General features: G+C 33.4%; 3 protein-coding genes across 5 annotated transcripts; 1 reads left to right on the top strand and 2 right to left on the bottom strand.

Moving 5' to 3' along the window:
- The first annotated feature begins 810 nt into the window (after positions 1–810).
- On the top strand, positions 811–6,552 carry LOC114193435. Of its 3 annotated transcripts, none has more exons than XM_028083238.1 (3): positions 811–1,247; positions 2,264–2,505; positions 2,859–6,552. In XM_028083238.1, exons 2-3 carry the CDS (start codon positions 2,379–2,381, stop codon positions 6,188–6,190), a joined length of 3,459 nt encoding a protein of 1,152 aa, XP_027939039.1. In that variant the 5' UTR covers positions 811–1,247; positions 2,264–2,378; the 3' UTR covers positions 6,191–6,552. The 3 variants fall into 3 exon arrangements, with proteins under 3 accessions (XP_027939039.1, XP_027939038.1, XP_027939037.1); XM_028083237.1 differs by having other exon boundaries at positions 2,260–2,505; XM_028083236.1 differs by having other exon boundaries at positions 2,194–2,505.
- Positions 6,553–6,965: 413 nt separating this feature from the next.
- On the bottom strand, positions 6,966–11,474 carry LOC114195591 (uncharacterized aarF domain-containing protein kinase At5g05200, chloroplastic). The gene is made up of 10 exons (XM_028086110.1): positions 11,200–11,474; positions 10,978–11,120; positions 10,202–10,315; positions 9,723–9,911; positions 9,483–9,638; positions 8,930–9,195; positions 8,739–8,836; positions 8,276–8,454; positions 7,795–7,911; positions 6,966–7,385 (listed from the first exon to the last, which is right to left on the bottom strand). Exons 1-10 carry the CDS (start codon positions 11,390–11,392, stop codon positions 7,209–7,211), a joined length of 1,632 nt encoding a protein of 543 aa, XP_027941911.1. The 5' UTR covers positions 11,393–11,474; the 3' UTR covers positions 6,966–7,208.
- A 1,712-nt stretch (positions 11,475–13,186) lies between these two features.
- Positions 13,187–15,025, bottom strand: LOC114195057. The gene has a single exon (XM_028085453.1). The coding sequence runs from the start codon at positions 15,023–15,025 to the stop codon at positions 13,187–13,189; it is 1,839 nt and encodes a 612-aa protein (XP_027941254.1).
- Between the last annotated feature and the right edge of the window lie 3,647 nt (positions 15,026–18,672).

The raw sequence follows: 18,672 nt of genomic DNA, 5'->3' as shown, positions 1-18,672 counted from the left end.
TTTAATAATTGTGTAAGTTATTTTAACTTATGAGGTTTTCTAATTTTCTTTTATCATTATTTCTTATATTTTATGTAATTTCTTTTTATTAACTATTACCCTTTTTAAATCCACATAGACAATTGATATATATTATCTTTAGTATTTATTAAATTGTTTTTAAATTTTTATATAATTTAAATTATAAAAATATTCAATATTATAAATTACACTAAATATAAGTCTTATACCCTATCAATTCATTTAGAAAGGACCGATAAAAATTATATTTATTTAATTTTATTACATCAACTCTTCTAAATAAAATAATTTAGACAATATATATATATATATATATATATAATTTAAAAAATAAACATTTGATTATTTAAAAAAATAAATTCAAAATTATATAATATATTTTATCCAAAAGAATAAAAATTTCATTTATGTACAAAAGTTTACATAATTATACCTGTTTACTACATTTCATATTTAGTAACTAATTTGTCAATTAATTTCATTAAATAAATCTAATTCAATAAACTAATAAATGAGTTCAGAAATTCTAAATTATAAAGTTATCAGTTAACTTATTCATTAAAATCACTTCTCTAATCAAGACACAGTGTTAAATGGAAGCAAATGGTGGTGAGCCAGCAGGGAACTTGATAATGATAAGATAACAAAACCTAATCTTCATCAAACAAATGTAAAAGTCAAATGGTGGGACCCACACACAGTGCCACGTTAACAGTTGGTGGTTGGTTTGTTTGGCTCCGCTTTAAATGGGAACAGCGCCGACTCTTAAACCACCTTCGTTCCACTCCTGTCTCTTTCGTCACTTCCTCTTTCTTCACTTTTCTCAAACCAAAACAAACACACCACAGTTCACACACACACCAATGACCATCCAAAGGTTGTTTTTGCAGCCATAAAACATCAAGAGTTGACCAAACCAACGCAGACGCAAACGCAATTCATTCATAAGCCACTGCAGCTTCCCTCCCTCTCTGTCTCTCTTCTTGTTCCGTGGGAAAAAAAATTAAAAAAAAAAAAGCCTGCGGAAAAAGATAAAGCTTCTGGTTTTCTCTCTGCCCCTTCTTTCCCGTCACCTTCATTTCATTCACCCTTTTCGTTTAACTTCAATTTCTCGCCCTTTTCTTTTTTTCTTCTTTATCCTTTTCCTTTCCTCTCTCTACATACCTTATGATCCGATCTAATATGCTAACTGAGGTTGCTGCGTACTGGGAACCCTGATTCTTCCGGTGAGAGTCTCTCTTCTTTCTTTCTATTGCTTAAAAATCGGTTTTTGGAGAAAAAAATGAATTTTATTTTTTATTTTTCTTTCTGGGTTTGTGTGTTCTGAAAAGTTTTTTTTTTTCCCTTTCGATGTTGTTTCTTTTGTTTTCACTTAATGGGTGCGGATACCTTGATTCTTCTGGTGAATGTCTCTGCTTTTTTTCTTGGGCTGGTTTTCTTAAGCATATGTTTTTGTTTTTTCCTTGTGGGTTTGTGTATTGTGAAGAGTGTTCTTTCCAATATGTTTCTGTTTTTGCGTGATAGGTGCGTATGTTGATTTTATAGTTGGTTGGTGTGGTGGGCTTCTCTTTGTTTGGTGACATTTTCTGTTAACCGCAAATTACGCTATAAATCAGCTTATTTTGTAAAAATATTTAACATATTTTTTCCAATGATTCGTGATTCCCTTTGTGTGAGTGGTAATGTGAGCTTTAACTTTTCATTCTATGAAATTCAACTCCATCTTCTCTGTTTTCTATTTTCTTCTCCTTTTTTTGTTTTTTGGTTGTTGTCACTTTCAGACCTAAAAACTTAATTGATCTTACATGGTAAAGAATTTCTGAAATTGGTAGTTAAAAATGAGTTTTTGAGATTGAATACTACGGACTATGAGACTACTTCTGAAGAGCACGTGGTCGATAGATAGATTCTGAGAATTATGTATTTGCTTCCTAAATTTGGAGCATGCTCCTTTTGAAGTTTATTTACTAATCAGAAAACATTTATTTCAGTAGTTGGTGTATCTTGGTGGTAGTGCCATGTTTGTTTGTTTGCTAATTAGGTAGAGTTAACTGATTCAAGACCCATGAGGCCACATCAAAATTTACTAAATATGAACCACCCGCTTTTATTATCTCTACCTCTTGTTTTTTCTTTGTTTCGTTTTCTTGAACACCATGCTCTCTTTCTTAGATAATTAAGGAGCCAACTGTTTTTGAGAATTGGAGCGGAGCTGAACTGCGATCTTATTTGATGCAGACAGTGAGAGTTTGGGAGACCATTTTTTCCCATCAGAATGCTGTGAGTGAATCTAGTGTTTCACTTTTGAGATCTACTGTGGAAGATCTGTTGGTAATTTTTTACAAATTTTGAGCAAGATGTCCGATGAATCAGCTCCCAAACCCAAACCACGACTAGTGTTATGCCCTAAATGCTGGCAACTTCTTCCAGAGTCTCCAGACTATGATGTGTACAAGTGTGGTGGATGTGGCACAACACTTCAAGGTAAAAATTTCATTTTAATATGGTTTTACCTTTGGGGTATCTAGAGAACCATGATGGAGTAAAAGTTTTCAGCTGTGAAATTTGAAGCTGTTGCACTCTGCTAAGCTCTTACAAAATGTTTGGGTTGTTATTTTCTTCTGAGCTTAGGCATGCAAAATTGATTTTTCTGATATGATTTTTTTTTTCTCTGATAGACTGAAATAAAAGTCTTGTTAGAATAGCTATTTTCCACTCTAGAAAGCAAATATTGTTGTTGTGTGTATATTAGTTTTATGAAATATTTGTTGATTATGTACATATACCTCGATAGTTCTTATTATGTAACTGAAATCATTTCATTGCGCCCCATACAGCTAAGAAACGGAGAAGTAAGGCTGTTAACTCAGAATCCAGTACGCATGAAACTGACGCAGCTCCTAGAAATGCAGTGGATACTAAAGCTGATGATAAACAATACAACAATGAAGAGAAGCTGCTTAGATATCAGGAAAATGGTGTGAAGAAAAAGTTGACTAGTTCTTCATCAGGAAAAGGCTCTTTGGATGGACACGACAGAAGGGTTCAAATTGAAAATGGTGAATGCAATGGAGCGCAACTAGTTGCTTCTCGGGTGAATGGTTTCAATGAAAAAACGGCCACTTCTTCCTCTGGAGAATTTTCTTCGAGTGAAAATGGTGGTAGGGATCAAATTAATGATGGTGAATTCAATGGAAAGCAGCTAGTCACTTCTCAGGAGAATGGTTTTGGGGGAAAAACATCTAGTTCTTCCTCTGGAGAGTGTTCTTTGGTTGGAAATGGTGGAAGGTATCTAGTTGAAGATGGTGAATGCGATGGAGAGCAGCCAGTTACTTCTCAGGAGAATGGTTTGAGTGAAAAAGCAGCTAGTTCTTCCTCACAAGAATGTTCTTCGAATGGAAATGTTGAAAGGAATGAAATTGAAGATGGTAAATACAATGGAGAGCATCCAGTTATTTCTCAGGAGAATGTTTTGGGTGAAAATGCAGCTAGTTCTTCCTCAGGAGAATGTTCTTTGAATGGAAATGGTGGAAGGAATCAAATTGAAGATGGTAAATACACTGGAGAGCAGCCAATTATTTCTCAAGAGAATGGTTTGAGGGAAAAAGCAGCTAGTTCTTCCTCAGGAGAATATTCTTTGGATGGAAATGGTGGAGGGAATCAAATTGAAGATGGTAAATACAATGGAGAGCAGACAGTTATTTCGCAGGAGAGTGGTCTTATGGAAAAAACATCTGGCTCTTCCTTGGGAGAATTTTCTTTGGATGAAAATGATGGAAAGGATCAAATTGAAAATGGTGAACGCAATGTAGAACGGATTGAACATGTTAATTTGCCAGATGAGACACTGAAAAATGAGATGGATATCTATAAATCGTCAGATATGAGAAGCCAAAGTGGTTGTTCAGATGAGCTAACTCAGTTTGAAAAGCATGCCTCAGCAGAATTGATGGCAGAAAGTTCAGTAGAAAATGCTAAGAATACAAACTTGCATCTAAAAGGAGAATGTAATGGAAATGTGCCATTAGAAGGAGCAGGGGAGCAGTTAATTAGTGCATTGGATAAAGAAGATGCCAATGATGAGAAATCAGCTTCAGTACACGTAAAGCCTGTAGCAGGAAATGACTTACAAGTAGTACAACAAGAGTTATTTTGTGGATCAGATGGAGAAGCAGTCAATAATGACAAATTGGAGCTATTTGGTGCAAATCCTAAAGTGGTCATTAATGGAAGCAGAGAAGCAAGATCAGAAGAATTACATGACAGAAACTTGTTACTAGAGGTAACAGAAGAGCAGTTGAGTGTGTCTGCATTGAATGGTGAAGATCTTAAACATCCGCAATCAGATCTAGTGGGTGCAAAATCTGAAGTTGACAATGCAGGAAACACATCTAAGGCCAAAAGGTTAAGTACTGAAGAAGGAAGCATTTCATGTGCCTACCCCAGTGAACTTGAAGAGGGTTCATTTGGCAATCATGCATCTTCCAAAACCATTGCTCATAGCTTTGATCGTGTAAGGTCTGTGGATACATTTGATAACACAGAAGTGATTAATCCTGGTTTTGAGACTAGTGGTACTCTGGGAGGATTTTCTAAATCTTCAACCACTCGAAGCTACCATGCTTATGATGGAAGTGTCTCTTCAAATGATGGGGTAGATGACCAGTTCCCTAATCAATATTCAGATTCTTTTGAGAACAATTACGCTGTTGCTGGTGGGGTTTTTGAGGGAGGATCCAAAAAGGGTAAAGGCATTGTAAACAGCATGCTACATGGAGATCTTGAAACACTAAACCGTTATTTTCACGAGGGAAGGCCTTATGTCCAAAGAGACAGAAGGATGAATATAAATGAAGTTCCAGAGAGTACAAGACATGATCATGCACATTGGATGAGAACAAAGAGAGATGAGTTTCCGCCCAGAATACCTCACCATCGAAGTGGTTCACAATCTGGCTATGAAAGTGGAAGCACATCAAATCAAATTATTGATGAGTTCTACTGCGGCTCAAGCTATCTTTCACATGACTCGTATGATGACCCTGACCAGGAGAAGATGAAACTGTTGAGATTGGTTTATAAATTGCAGGATCAACTCAACAGAACTAGCTATGTGAGTGGTGAAACGAATGGAAGACTGTCCATGGGAAGTCACATGTCTGCATACCAAAGTCATGATCTTCATGAAAGAAGATTTTATCATGGTTTGGATTACACCAGGTGTGATGGAATATGTAGTCATGGAATCAACTGGTGCCAAAAGCATAATTTTTCGCGTGCACCTTATTCAACTGAGCCAACATGCAGCATACACCATGTTGATCCTTCTTGTTTCAGTTGCTGTCCCCAACAGTGGCAACACTCTGCAGAGTTGCCTCCACGTGATCTTTATCAGCATGAAGAGTTATGTAGGCCTAATCCAGGTCACAGTTGTTGTTCACCTCACCACTCTTATGCTGCAAGTCCACAATGGTCCGTGACCTCTAACCTTCAAGCACATGTCCATGAAACAATGTCTTGTGATCAGATGTACAGGCCTGAGGTGAAGAAACATTTTAAGGAGAAACCGGTCTTGACCAGGCGACATTACCGGCCGGTGGCCGGTGGAGCACCGTTTGTCACTTGCAATAAATGCTTGAAACTGCTGCAACTGCCTGCAGATTTCCTCCTTTTCAAAAGGGTGTTTCACCAGCTCAAATGTGGTGCATGTCAAGAGGTACTCAAATTTTCTCTGCACAACAAAAGTCATATAGTCTCTTATGCATCAAATGCTGCAGAGCCCCAAAACGGGGTGATCTATGGCAGTAACCCACCATCAGAGTCTCGTGCCAACAACCATCATTCCCCCCATGCAGATCATGCTTCATATTCTGATGATTATGGAAATTCTGCTTCTGAAGGAGATGCCATACCGTTAGATCCCTTGAATGGCAGTGAATATGATAAACCAATTGTATCTTCTGGTACCTTGGAGACTATAACAGAGAAGGAGAAAACTGCTGTTAGAGGTCCTGTTACCAGTGAGGCTTCAGTTGAAACAGATAAATCAAATATGATCTCCTCCAATATTGCACCAGAAATTGAAGCACATTTACAGCCAAAAAGTTCACCACTTCATCAACTGATGGGTTATTCCTCACCAAGTCAAGTGGTAAGAGGGATTCCATAATTTGTTGAAGGAAAAGAGCACATAATCAATTGAGAAAATGGTTGAGTCATGAGTCTCAACATCATGCACTGGCTCAGATGACAATTCGATTTTTTCTTTATATATGGTGAATCTAAAATGAAGCTTGAAGGATCAAGAAATGGGTGAGTTCTTTTCTCCAACTTTGGGATGTGGTGATGAGGCATTTACATAGTCAATTATTTTGTTTGATTCTATTGAACAAGGGCAGTAAGATTGACTTGTTCCTCTAAGATGTGTATCAGTAATTTTGTGCAACAGTTTGGCAATATATGCTGAAAATATATTTATTGTAAAAATGTAATTTTGTCTTGTATAGATCTAATTATTATGTGATTTTTATACTTTTATTTCTTAGTCATAGTTAATTTTTGGTCAGCAATGTTTTAAGATCAACGCAAGCAAATGCCTTGCCGAATTACCATTGTAGCAGTCCTATAAACATTATAATTTCAAAATATTAGTTAGATTTCTCCTTAAAAATAAGAAATAAAGCATTTATGATTTTATTTTCAAATAAGTTTAAACATTAAGAAATATTTTGACTTTTATGTGTTTTTAAATATTTAAGAGTCACAAAATATGTTATTTTTCAATTTTAGTATTATATATAATTTATTTTTTAATATTATTTTATTAGTACCAATTTAACCATAGTTCAACAAATAAATTTTCGAATCCATACTTGAAGAATTCAATTACCAGTCCGGTTCTTATGGGAGCAAACTTTTTGTAAGAGGAAACTCTACAAGCATACTTTTATCTAACCCTTTAAAGGGGCATCATTTAATAAATGGGACAATCCTTTCAAAACCTGAAAACATTTCTTTGCAAATTTCTTATTTTTATCTAAAAACTAAAATCAGTAGAAGAATATATATCCATAGCAAGTGTCATGATTATAAAAGGTTGTCTCACATGACAACTATGGACTATTCTATTTATATACCAATGTAATAATTAAATCTTTCGAACGAAAATGAGTACATCTAGATATGTGTTAATAATTGTCTCTATACATTCTTCTTCTATTGGAGGCAATGGAAATTCTCTGATCTTGAAGCATGTTCAAATTGGGAGCCAACAACCGTGTGTAGCGGTCAAAGTACAATAGCTGTTTCAGGAGAAGAGCAAATTCACGAGGAAACTTTAATCCATATGATTCGCTAACACGAACCTGTAGAACACACATCATCAAAACAACCAGCGTAAGAAATTCCCACAGTTGTGGAGGATCATTGTATAATGGAACATTGCAATGTAGTTTGACTCATTAATATGAAAATTGTCATGTTTATCCAAAATCATATTTCAATACCATTTCTAGTTGAAATATTATCTGCTGCCATGTGCTGTATTAGATGGGGTTGATACAAACTATAAGAGTACAAACTGACAGCAATTTTGAAGCGTCATCTTATTTTGTAAAACAGAAAGAAAGCACTACTAATTGTTGCTTTATGAGTAGCAAAACTCCACACATGTATCAATTCAAATACCGGTGGTAAACAATGAGAATTTGAACTTTTTACATTACATAAAGAGTTGTATTTGCGATCTGGTTCGTTCAATCTAAAATAGCTTACCACGTCAAGAAAGAGAGCATTCATCTGCCTTTCATCGAAAACTATATTAGCTGCAACAGTGGTTGTATTTGAGGCTGTTCCACTTGTAGTCGCTACAACTATTTCAGTGTCCAACTCCTGCAGTTGCAAAGTGATCACCCACAAATGCAAAAATGTAAACAATAACAGTAACTCTAAGTGACAGCACCGATATATCCTATTGTTAGTATGTAGAGAAAATCCCAAACATTGGATTTTGTGCAATTGGTCAAAGCTGAAAGACTAAAAGCATGTGTGTAAACTCTTAAAACATGGATTTAAGCCTAATTCAATCTTACAAAATTGACTTGTAGGATGAGTTTTGTTTGTATCTACTTATATAATATAATTTTGTTATATTTCTAGTTGATGTAAGATCTCAAATCAGCAAAGTACATACACATTCACTTATGTAGAGTCACACATGGCTGACAAGTGATTATAGGTTTGTTACAATACTTACCTTAATTGACGAGAATACTTTTTCCAAATCTCTGGCAAAGGCTTCTGTATCAACATCCTTGTTTGTAGCACCCATTTCAATTAAGGCAGATGCCATGGAGACATAATCTTCAATAGCAATTGATCCTAAGAAGACTTCCATAGCAGCCCATGTTTTAGGGGATATACGACCAACAATTCCTGCAAATCCCAAACAAATGTGTGCATAACACAACCGCATACTGTGAAACTCGTAAGTTTTAGAAAAGAAATGGTAACCAAGCTCAAAAAAATTAAGCAAAGCAACAATGATTAGAGTTTAGCTAAAGAATAGACTCAGATAGAAACGTGTAAAAACATGTTAATTTCAAATAGAATGAATAGGCAATTTTGATACTTTAGAACATTTACGGATGACAAATGTGCAACAAAAATTTAAAATCATATCTGTAAATATGCACAAAGAAGACTAAGCTCGAGCATACCAAAGTCAAGAAACCCAATTCGCCCATCACGTAGAAGCCACAGATTTCCTGCGTGTACATCTGCATGAAAAGATTCACATCCCAGCAAACTTCCAAACCTGCAACAACATTTTATACCAAGATACAAAACGTTCATGTTAAAAGAGAAAATATAGAAATATTAACTGCAAATTAGAATTTCAGAGTCGTACCACACATTGAGGGCAGTTATAAGGCTGGTTTCTGGATTAGAAACTAATGAACTTATGGAGTCTAGATCCGTAAGAGGCACTCCATACAGTCTCTGCATAGTTAAAACTTTCTTTGTACTGCAGTACTGGTACACTCTGGGAGCTGTTGCACTCCCTGTTAGTCCCATTGCTTCTAAATATCTCCGGAAAGCCTCAATATTTGCAGCTTCCTTGTAAAAATCAACTTCTTCAAGCATAGACTCACGTATATCTTTGACTATACCAACCTACTAAAAAGTTGCTATCATTACAAGAAAATTCTGACCGCTACCATTTATTTACAATGAAGAAAATAACAACAGAGGATTGAGGAAAAAAGTTATAAATATCTTTCTATGTCACAAACTAGAAAGAAAAATGATGTTAGTAGAATGGATAAGAACAAAGGAAGATAATATATAGGCAGCATAGTTAAGAATTTTATTCCGTGTACTGATGCTTGTCAGAAAAAACATATTTTTTGTGTCGTAGAAAAAATATCCACGTAGAGGTAAAACGTTCGCATATTACTTACAAGAGATGTTCGGCTTATATCAGGACTCAAGAACTCCAATATTCGAGCAACAACATAAACAAAATTAAGATCTGCCACTAATATGTCTTCTATTCCTGGTTTTAAGACCTTTATAACCACATCCTCCTGGGACCCTTTTAGCCTTGCACCATGAACCTAGATGTAAAGTATTGTATTAGCAGCAACATAGTAATCCAAATAAAAGTTTTTGAAAGAGAAATATAGGTGCACAAGATATACCTGTGCTATAGAAGCAGAAGCAAGGGGTGTTGGGTCAATGTATTCATAAACACTTTCCAATGGTTTTCCTAGCTCCTTACGTAATATAGATTCGATTTCCTCATAAGGAACAGGAGGAGCTCTATCAAAACAATTTTGGAATTCTTGTACATACTCAGGTGGAAACAGTGTTGGAGCAGATGCAATGAACTACCACAGAGAATCAAATATAACCATCAGAAAAAGGTGCATTGCATGTCATAAAGAAGATCAACTACCAAATTAGAAATAACTTTTGTTGTGAGAAAATAATCATACCACATGGCTATAAATTATAAATTTTATCTACAACTAGCACTACTCTTCAACTAAAGTTAATTAAAATATTAAAACTTATGATATAGCCATTTTACACTGAACACAAGTATAATCGTTTTTAACTCAATATAATGAAATATAAACTGGGAGGAGGATGAATAAGTTGGGGAATCCTCTCATACCTGACCCAATTTGATATAGGTTGCGCCCATGCGCTCAAACAACCTCCTCAAATAAAAGGGGGAGAGTAAACCAAGCTGCATTTCAGTCTGTAAACCAGCAGATGTATTTGCCGACTACAAATGATGCAAGAGTTAATAACTCTGTCCCAAATTTTCATAAAAAATATTAAGATGGAAATAGAGGAATATTAACTATTTTCATAAGGAAACAAGACAACAAAAGCAGGTGCTCAATTTGAAAAAGAAAAAAAAAATGTTGGCAATTTATACAACAGTAACATATCTCAGAGCTCATCTTACACATTCATAATAAAATTATATTTCCAACATTATATGACTAGAAGAAATATCCTCCTTTACTTTATAACAAGTGCGGACAGAGGTGGTAACTTATGTAACATCAATTCCATAGTCCATACCAAATCAATGAATGGACTTGACCAACTTTTAAAGAACAAAAACCATTTTCTCACTAAAATAAGTTTATGCAAGAGATAAATTTGAAGAAGTTCTATCATATTAGCTTATCTAAAAACTGGTTTAAAATAATACACAATCTAATTTTAATTTGTGGAGAATTTTTATTTTTATTTTCCCTTAATTTATTTTTCTATAAGTGCTTCGGAAGAGTTAATCCAAATAGACCCATAATCTATTTCAACGAGCTTCTCTGCTAAACTCATCAGGATAATCTTTAATTGAATTATGCACTTACGACACAAGCTCTTCTCGAATTAAGCTGTGGACCAAACCCTGTGATAAAGTGTTATGGTTACCTTAGAGACATCAGTTAACCACTCCTGACCAACGCCAATGAAGGCCTGAACCCCTTGAGCCAACCTAAGGACACCCCTGGGACCGGTGTTTAAGGATGTCTCCACAATGTCCTCCACCAGCTTCGGCAGCTTCTCCATGCTATCTGACACAACAAAAACACCCAATTCGTTCAATTTGAAAAGCGAGAGAGTGTGTAGAAGTAAAGTGAAGAAAAACGGAACCTTGGAATCGACGGGAGGAGAAAAGGTCTCGCGCTTGTGCAGAGCGAGCGAAGACAGTGAACCCCTTCTTCGACTTGGAGCGAAGAACGTTGAATTTCGCGAAGGAAGGAGGGGATTGAAGGAAGCGAAGTTGGTGGTGGTGATGGTGGTGGAAGAGCGGTAAACCACCGCTTCTCAACCCCGAAACCGCCATGACGATGGAAGTTGAGAAAATGAACGATTTTTATTATTATTTTTTCTTGGTCGATTGAATTTTCATGTGGTAGTTATAAGAAATGATTGTGTTCGCTAGTGTCATGACGATGACGTGGATGGTTTAACGAGTACAGATTTTTAACAATTGAATTCAACATTTCTATATACGAAAATTTTCCATGGAAAGGAAAAATTGTTTTATAGATAGATATTTTATTTTTATTCTAATTGTTAGCTCTCATAAAAAAGTTTTAATATATGAATATAAGAAAAAATTGATATGTTGTAATTTAAGTTGAAATATTTAATGGTATAATTAATATGAATTTAATTTTTTCATTATTAATTTAATTTTTTCTTAAATAAATTTTAAATATTTATAGTTGAGTCGCACCAACAAATACTATTAACATGCGTCAAATTTTTTTTAAAAAAGGTTTTTATCCTAAATAAATTTGTAGATTTTGCTTTTCATTCCAATTTTTCACCTTTAAATTTTTTAATGTTTTTTTTATTTATATTCTTTAATTTAATTTTTTAAATGAATCACAGGAAAGTAAAAATTGAAAAGTAAGGTTGTTTAAATTATGTAAAATGAGTGAACAAAATATAGAAATGAGTAAAACATTCCAGGAAAATAATTGACAAGTGCAATAAATATTAATAATTTTGTTTAGTATAGTAAAAAAAATATCATCTTAATAACTTTAGTTTTGTCTGAAATCCAATTAATAACTAATATGATTCAACACGTATTTAGTATATAGTATTTATTAATTAAAACATTAAAGAAATTATTAAGAATTTTTAATTTACCAAACAAGAAAGAAAAGGATAAATTTTTATATTAACCTTAATTTTCCTTTTAATAAACACACTTAATAATTATTAAAGATAAAAAAAGGAATATATATTCATTTATCTCAACTATTAAAAAATTCAAACAAAATTAATAACACTATGAGAAATAATGTTAAAATTAAATTGAAGTTTTTATTTGAAATTAAAAAATATATAATTTTTTTATTATTATCATTATTTCTAGGCTTAATTACTCGGAACATATCCAGTTTGATTCCAAAATTTCAAAATGGTATCCACTTTTAAGTTTGTCTCAATTTAGTACCTAAATTCGCAATGTGCATCAATGTAGTACCCTCCGTTAAGTCTTTGCAAACGCTATTAAGTATCTTGCCACATGTCAGTCTCTGCTTTTTAAATTTTTTTAATTTTTTTTTTAATTTTAAAAAAAAAATTAAAAAAATTGCCACGTGTCAAATCTTTGATGTGACACGTGGCAAGGTACTGCCACATGGCAAGGTACCTGTCAAGTGTCATTGTTTTGATTTCAATTTAGTCCCCACATGTGTCTATTTGTTTCAATTTTGTACCCATTTATGTTTATTTGTTTCAATTTAGTATCCACCCTTATTTGTTAGAATTTTATCTGAATATTTTTTTACAAAATAGAGAAATATTGTGTCTTCCTTAATACCAAATACAGTAAACATATGATGTTATATTAATAGATGATCAATATTGTAATATGATTAAGTTAGTATAGAAATTAAATTCATATTAATTAAGAATAAAGTAAAATAAATATGTGTACACATTTTTAAATATATATATATATATATATAATATTATATTAGTAGGTGATTAATATTGTAACATGATTAGGTTAATAGTTAATATAGAGAGTAAATTTATATTTATTAGGTAAGAACAAAGTGAAATAAATTGAGAAAAGAAGAAATAATAATTGTTAATGAATGATAAAAAAAAATTGTTAGCATACCTTTAAGTTATGTGGTGGCAAACCTCCTGGAGAAATAGTGTGCGAGTACTCATGTTGGTATAAATGATATGTGTCTCCTTCAACCTCATCAAATGACAACAAATTACGTTCTTCTCCTGGAAATAGATTGATAATTATGTCATTAAGTTTTTCTACATCTTCATTTTTTGGAGTTAGTATGGCTCGTTCAACCATATAAGATGCATCACATGTATGAAATTGTAACTCAGGAAAAGTTTGGTGTATGAGGTGTTGTATTGAGGTTTCTCCTTCCCATGTTATTGCTAGTTGTTGGGGTATTTTTACCATGTCATCAACTTGTGTTGGTTCAATACCATTTTTGATGCGCATGAGATATTCAACAAAGTTGTGATCTTGTAATGATCGCATGTTTTGTTGTAAATGTAATATTTTTGTGTTACTCCATAAATGAGAGTTAATAATACAGGCAAAAATCATTTGTGCTTTTGTACCTTTTTGAACAACTGGCAGTACTTGACGAAAATCACCTCCTAATATGATCACTTTCCCCCCAAATGGAGCATCAGAATCTAGAATGTCCTTTAATGTCTGATTTAGTGCCTCCAAAACATATCTGTTAATCATGGGTGCTTCATCCCAAATAATTGCCTTTGTTGTTTTTATTAGTTTTACAAGATCTGATTGTTTACTTATAGAACAAAATGAACTGGCCTCGACATTGATAGGTATTTTAAATCGAGAATGTGCAGTTCTACCACCCGGTAATAATGTTGCTGCTATACCAGAGGAGGCTATAGCTAAAATAATTTGATCGTTGCTCCTACAATGTGCAATTAAAGTACGATAAAGAAATGTTTTATTGGTTCCGCCTGGTCCATCCACAAAAAAGACCTGACTTTGATTACAGTTTATTACATCTAAAATGGTATTGAAGGTAATGAGTTGGTCATGATTCAATTTGTGTACATTGCCAACATCTTCATTAGGTATCTGTATTGATAATTCTTCTTGTATAATTCTTGGTACTAAAGTAGTTGCCAATGCATCATAAGATAAAGGTGGCAAATCAAAATCCTTGATTGTTTTACCATGTTGAATTAAAAGGTCATTTAAATCCCTCAATAATATAGGAATAAAGTTCTCATTGACAAAAGTGTTGGTTGAAGTATAATCTTCTAGCATATAGGTGTGGAACTGATTCCAAAGGCTTCTAACATCAGTTGGTTCACAAAAAAGTAATATGGCCACAAATAGTCTTCGTAAAGCATATGGCATTTGTAAAGTTGATGCTTCAACTAAGCATTCATGAATATTGTTGTCACTTTCTAAAAATCCCCATTTCTCAGCCGCCTTTTTGAATGTGTAACAATATGTTTCATTTGGTGATAACAGATACTCCCAACTGGTTGGTCCTCTTATGTGAGAAAGCAAAACCCACAAGAAGAACTTATCTCCTTCAAAAGGAGATACAGTATAAATTCGACCGATAACTTTCTTGTTTGACCTTCTTGGATACCATTCCTTATGTCTATTATTCCAACAATAATGCTCTGGAATTTTCCGATACAAAAATGTTCTAGATTGGGGATCTCTTTGATTGAGGGCAAAAAATTGTGTAAGCATGGTTTTGGAGTTGTTATCATCATTCAACACGTCCTTGATGTTTTGGTGCTTATAAAATCGCACTTGTTGTCGATTTGGTAAATGAATTTGCAATCTTTCAACAACTGGATTCATTTGATAGATTGTAAATCTGAAGATTTTCCATAAAGCCTTGGGAGCACAAATCCATCTAACATCAAGATATTGCTGGACTTCATCTATAATTGGTCCAATATGAATCTCCATTGCTACTCGATCTAGTCCTTTGTAAACATACTTATACAAATATTTAATACTTTTGATGTTGCTGCAGACCTCAACATTTATATGACAGTCGTATTTTAAGAGTAACCAAGGATTATAAGGAACCACCCATCTATTGTAAACTGTCACATTTCTATTTATGGAAATTGGTTCATCAAAACGTCTTCTATATTGTGGATATGAATCATTACCTTATCGTGTTTCTTCCAAGAAATCCTTGGGAAATCTCTTTTGCCATTGATTGCGCTTCATACATGGTGATCTAGGATTGAGAGTTCCGCAAGGACCATGTATATGTGTTTCAACACAACTTCATGCAATTGTGGTTCTTCTTCCTTATTTGGTATTTCTGCCCTCACAATGCTATCATAATCTTGTGGATCACGTAACTTATCATTATTATCTAAGATCAATAGCATATGTACATGCGACAACCCACGTTTTTGAAATTCAGTAACATACATATAACTAATAACTTTTCCAAGGACTCATTTATTAACAATATCTTCCTTCAATTGCTCGAAAGATTCTTGTGAGCAAGTCAGGGCGATCTTGTGGAGTTTGTTGATTTTGTAGTTCAGAAGAAATTTCACTCCAAGATGGATTGCATGTCATTGTAAGGAAAATATCAGGTTTTCCATTGTGAGCAACAATTGCCATACCATCTTGATATCGTTGTGTCAAGTCTCGACGACTACCAATAAATGACGATGGTAATATTGTCCTCTTTCCAACAGTATCTTCAAAGAAATGAAAGAGTGAATGATAATATATTTAGATGTAATAAATGTTGTTTTAAATATATTTACCTGCGTGAGTTTGTCCTTCATGCAAAGCATCCTGCAAACCTTGGTACACTTCAGCATGAATGTTGTTTTGATGATTACGAATTCATCGTAACCTTCCGGTCTCAATCTTAACGTAGTTATCTACAACATATTGTTGTAAAAGTCGTCCCGCTTGTAATATTACAGACTGATCATTTGGACGAATCTACATTAAATAATCACGTGTTTTTAAAATATGTTAGCCTTCTTCATATTACATAATTTAATGAAACTGGGATAATTATGATAGAAGTTACCTGAAGCATGAAACTATAATATTCTTAGTAAGAGATACTTTGGCCATTATGATTTTTTGTGTTGGTGTCCCAGCCATATGTTCCAAATGGAAATAATAAAGGATATTATAAAGGGTCATAATATCCTATGGTCTCTTGTATGTTTATTAAATTTCCATTATGATCTACAACTTTAATATTTCGGCCATGTTCCATTGATTCTGTGTCTGCAGTAACAATAATAGCTCCTACTTGAGATGTAGTTGGAAGATTATAATGTGGTTGATTCGCAGGACGCTCTTTAATGAGTAAAGAACATATCTGAATATTTGGTTCTTGAGCAAGTTGTCGAAATACATGCACAAAAGGATTGCACCGATGTAATATTTGTTGCAATTTATTAACAATAGTTTGATGAAGTTAAGGGTTTTCCAACATCCTATTTTGTAATTCATGTTCAGTGTCATAAATGTACAACTGCAAAAACCGGGGTTTGGACCCATCATTTGGATAAAATCCTCCTATCCTATGATAAATTGCACCTTGAGCACAAAAACTATATATACCACGACCATTTGCTACTATAGTTTCATCCATATGAACACCAAGAGAAGTGAATGAGAAGACATGATTGCAACTTCTTATATGTTGTCTAAAATGTCTACTTTCAGATGTTTTATCTGAAAATATTTGAAGAAGCTCATGTGGAGGAGGAACACGTGGAAGTAAGGCTTTCCCACTAGAGCAACACATATCGCGCAATTCATGATAAAATAATTGTGCATGACAATGTGGACATATAGTTGGTCTAGGCAATTGAAATTTGAGCATCGAAACCGTATTTGAAAAATTTCTAGCACTATTATGTGTTCGGGGGAATCTACGTAGCATATCTACATTATTGTGATATATTGGAGGAATAGTAAATAATGTAGTATTATAAATTGCAAAAGTATTAAAAGTGCATTCTTAAAGCACAACATGTATTAATTATGATAGGAAAAAGATACAAATAAGGTTCAATGGTACCAAAATGAGTATTAACTATTGATGGAAATAGTTTACTAACCACGTTGAAGGGCACTGATGTGTGTATTACTTTGTCCTGCTTCCTTATGATTACATCCTTCTAATCTTTGTGTAGGAAAATCATAACATGTGTGGTATTAAATCAATGAAAAAAAGTGCATAATAAAAAACCAATATCACTGTAATAAATAAAGAGAAAATTAAAAACCATGATAGATGGTAATAAAGTATAATCATATCTTGATACACAGAGGAAAAAAAGGAAGTAATTGCGAAAATTAACAACAACTTAAAGGTGTTTTATTATTCAACACTGTAATAAATTATATCAAAATCATAATTACAAATCCTATAATAGTAAATAAATAGAATGAAAATATTTTTTGAAATGGAATGTAAACAACATAAATTAACTATTGATGAATAAAGTTGACTAACCATGTTCAGTGCCAGTAATGTGCGTATTACTTGGTCCTGCTTCGTTATCATTACGACCTGGAAACCTGTCAGTAATGTGCGTATTACTTGGTCCTGCTTCATTATCATTACGTCCTGGAAACCTGTCAGTAATGTGCGTATTACTTGGTCCTGCTTCACTATCATTATGTCCTGGAAACCTTTGTGGGGAAAAACCATAACCTAATATTTAAAAAATAAGATAAATTGTATTTGAATCAAATATATACTTTATAGGAAAAAACTAAAAAGAATGTAAGCATACTCGAAAGAATTTTCTCGGCTAATGACATACAGTAGTGATGAGGTGGGTTTAAACCTAAACAAAGAAGGTGTATTATACTTTTTTGTATAGAGTTAGATATAATTTTACATTTAAGCGTAAGTAAATGTAATTATTTATGAAGTATTTTTAAGATTGTTAGAATACATTATTGTTTATATATGTTTTTTACTGTTGTACATAATACAAATATAGTGTACTGACCACAATCAATGTTACTGACAGGTGAAGTACTTGACAATGCTTCATATACATTATATTCTTTAAACCTTTGTGGTGCATGAGGAGAACCTGTTATGTGAAAGCATGAAGCATAATAAATATAAATATGTAAATATTTCATAAAATGGTAAGTAAATAACATGGATTAAATATTGATGAATAAAATTGACTGACCATGTAGAGTGTCAGTAATGTGTGTATTACTTGGTTCTGCTTCATTATCATTACGTCCTGCAAACCTTTGTGGGACCAAACCATAACCTAATATTTAAAAGATAAGTTAAATTTTATTTAAATCGAATATATAGTTTACATACAGTAGTGATGAGGAAAAATGTGATGTTACCTGCATTAGTTACTGACCGAGCCATTTGTCGAAAAGATGTCATTCTCAATTGGGGAGCTCTGTTTGGCATTTGGACAATGTTGGTTGTGTTTTCAGGATTATTTTTCCTTCTTTTAGATTGTTCAATAAGTCTTTATTGGGGGGTCATTTTACGTCTTCTATTTACAGCATTTATTTTCCATCTTTGTCTTTGTTATTCTAATGTTGATTTGTTAGAAGGAATATTTTCC

This window comes from Vigna unguiculata, chromosome 8 (genome assembly GCF_004118075.2).
Source record: "Vigna unguiculata cultivar IT97K-499-35 chromosome 8, ASM411807v1, whole genome shotgun sequence".
Taxonomy (NCBI): Eukaryota; Viridiplantae; Streptophyta; class Magnoliopsida; order Fabales; family Fabaceae; genus Vigna; species Vigna unguiculata.
The sequence above is the reverse complement of the archived record's forward strand: the minus strand, read 5'-3'. Positions and strand labels throughout refer to the sequence as shown.

What these genes read in the sequence shown, in the direction of transcription:
- LOC114193435 (XM_028083238.1), top strand. Translation starts at nt 2,379, where the DNA reads ATGTCCGATGAATCAGCTCCCAAACCCAAACCACGACTAGTGTTATGC. An exon ending in ATGTGGCACAACACTTCAAG is followed by an intron (nt 2,506 to 2,858) that starts GTAAAAATTTCA and finishes CGCCCCATACAG; the next exon opens with CTAAGAAACGGAGAAGTAAG.
- LOC114195591 (XM_028086110.1), bottom strand. Translation starts at nt 11,392, where the DNA reads ATGGCGGTTTCGGGGTTGAGAAGCGGTGGTTTACCGCTCTTCCACCAC. An exon ending in GGTTAACTGATGTCTCTAAG is followed by an intron (nt 10,316 to 10,977) that starts GTAACCATAACA and finishes CATCATTTGTAG; the next exon opens with TCGGCAAATACATCTGCTGG. An exon ending in AAGTATTCTCGTCAATTAAG is followed by an intron (nt 7,912 to 8,275) that starts GTAAGTATTGTA and finishes TTGCAACTGCAG; the next exon opens with GAGTTGGACACTGAAATAGT.
- LOC114195057 (XM_028085453.1), bottom strand. Translation starts at nt 15,025, where the DNA reads ATGGAGATTCATATTGGACCAATTATAGATGAAGTCCAGCAATATCTT.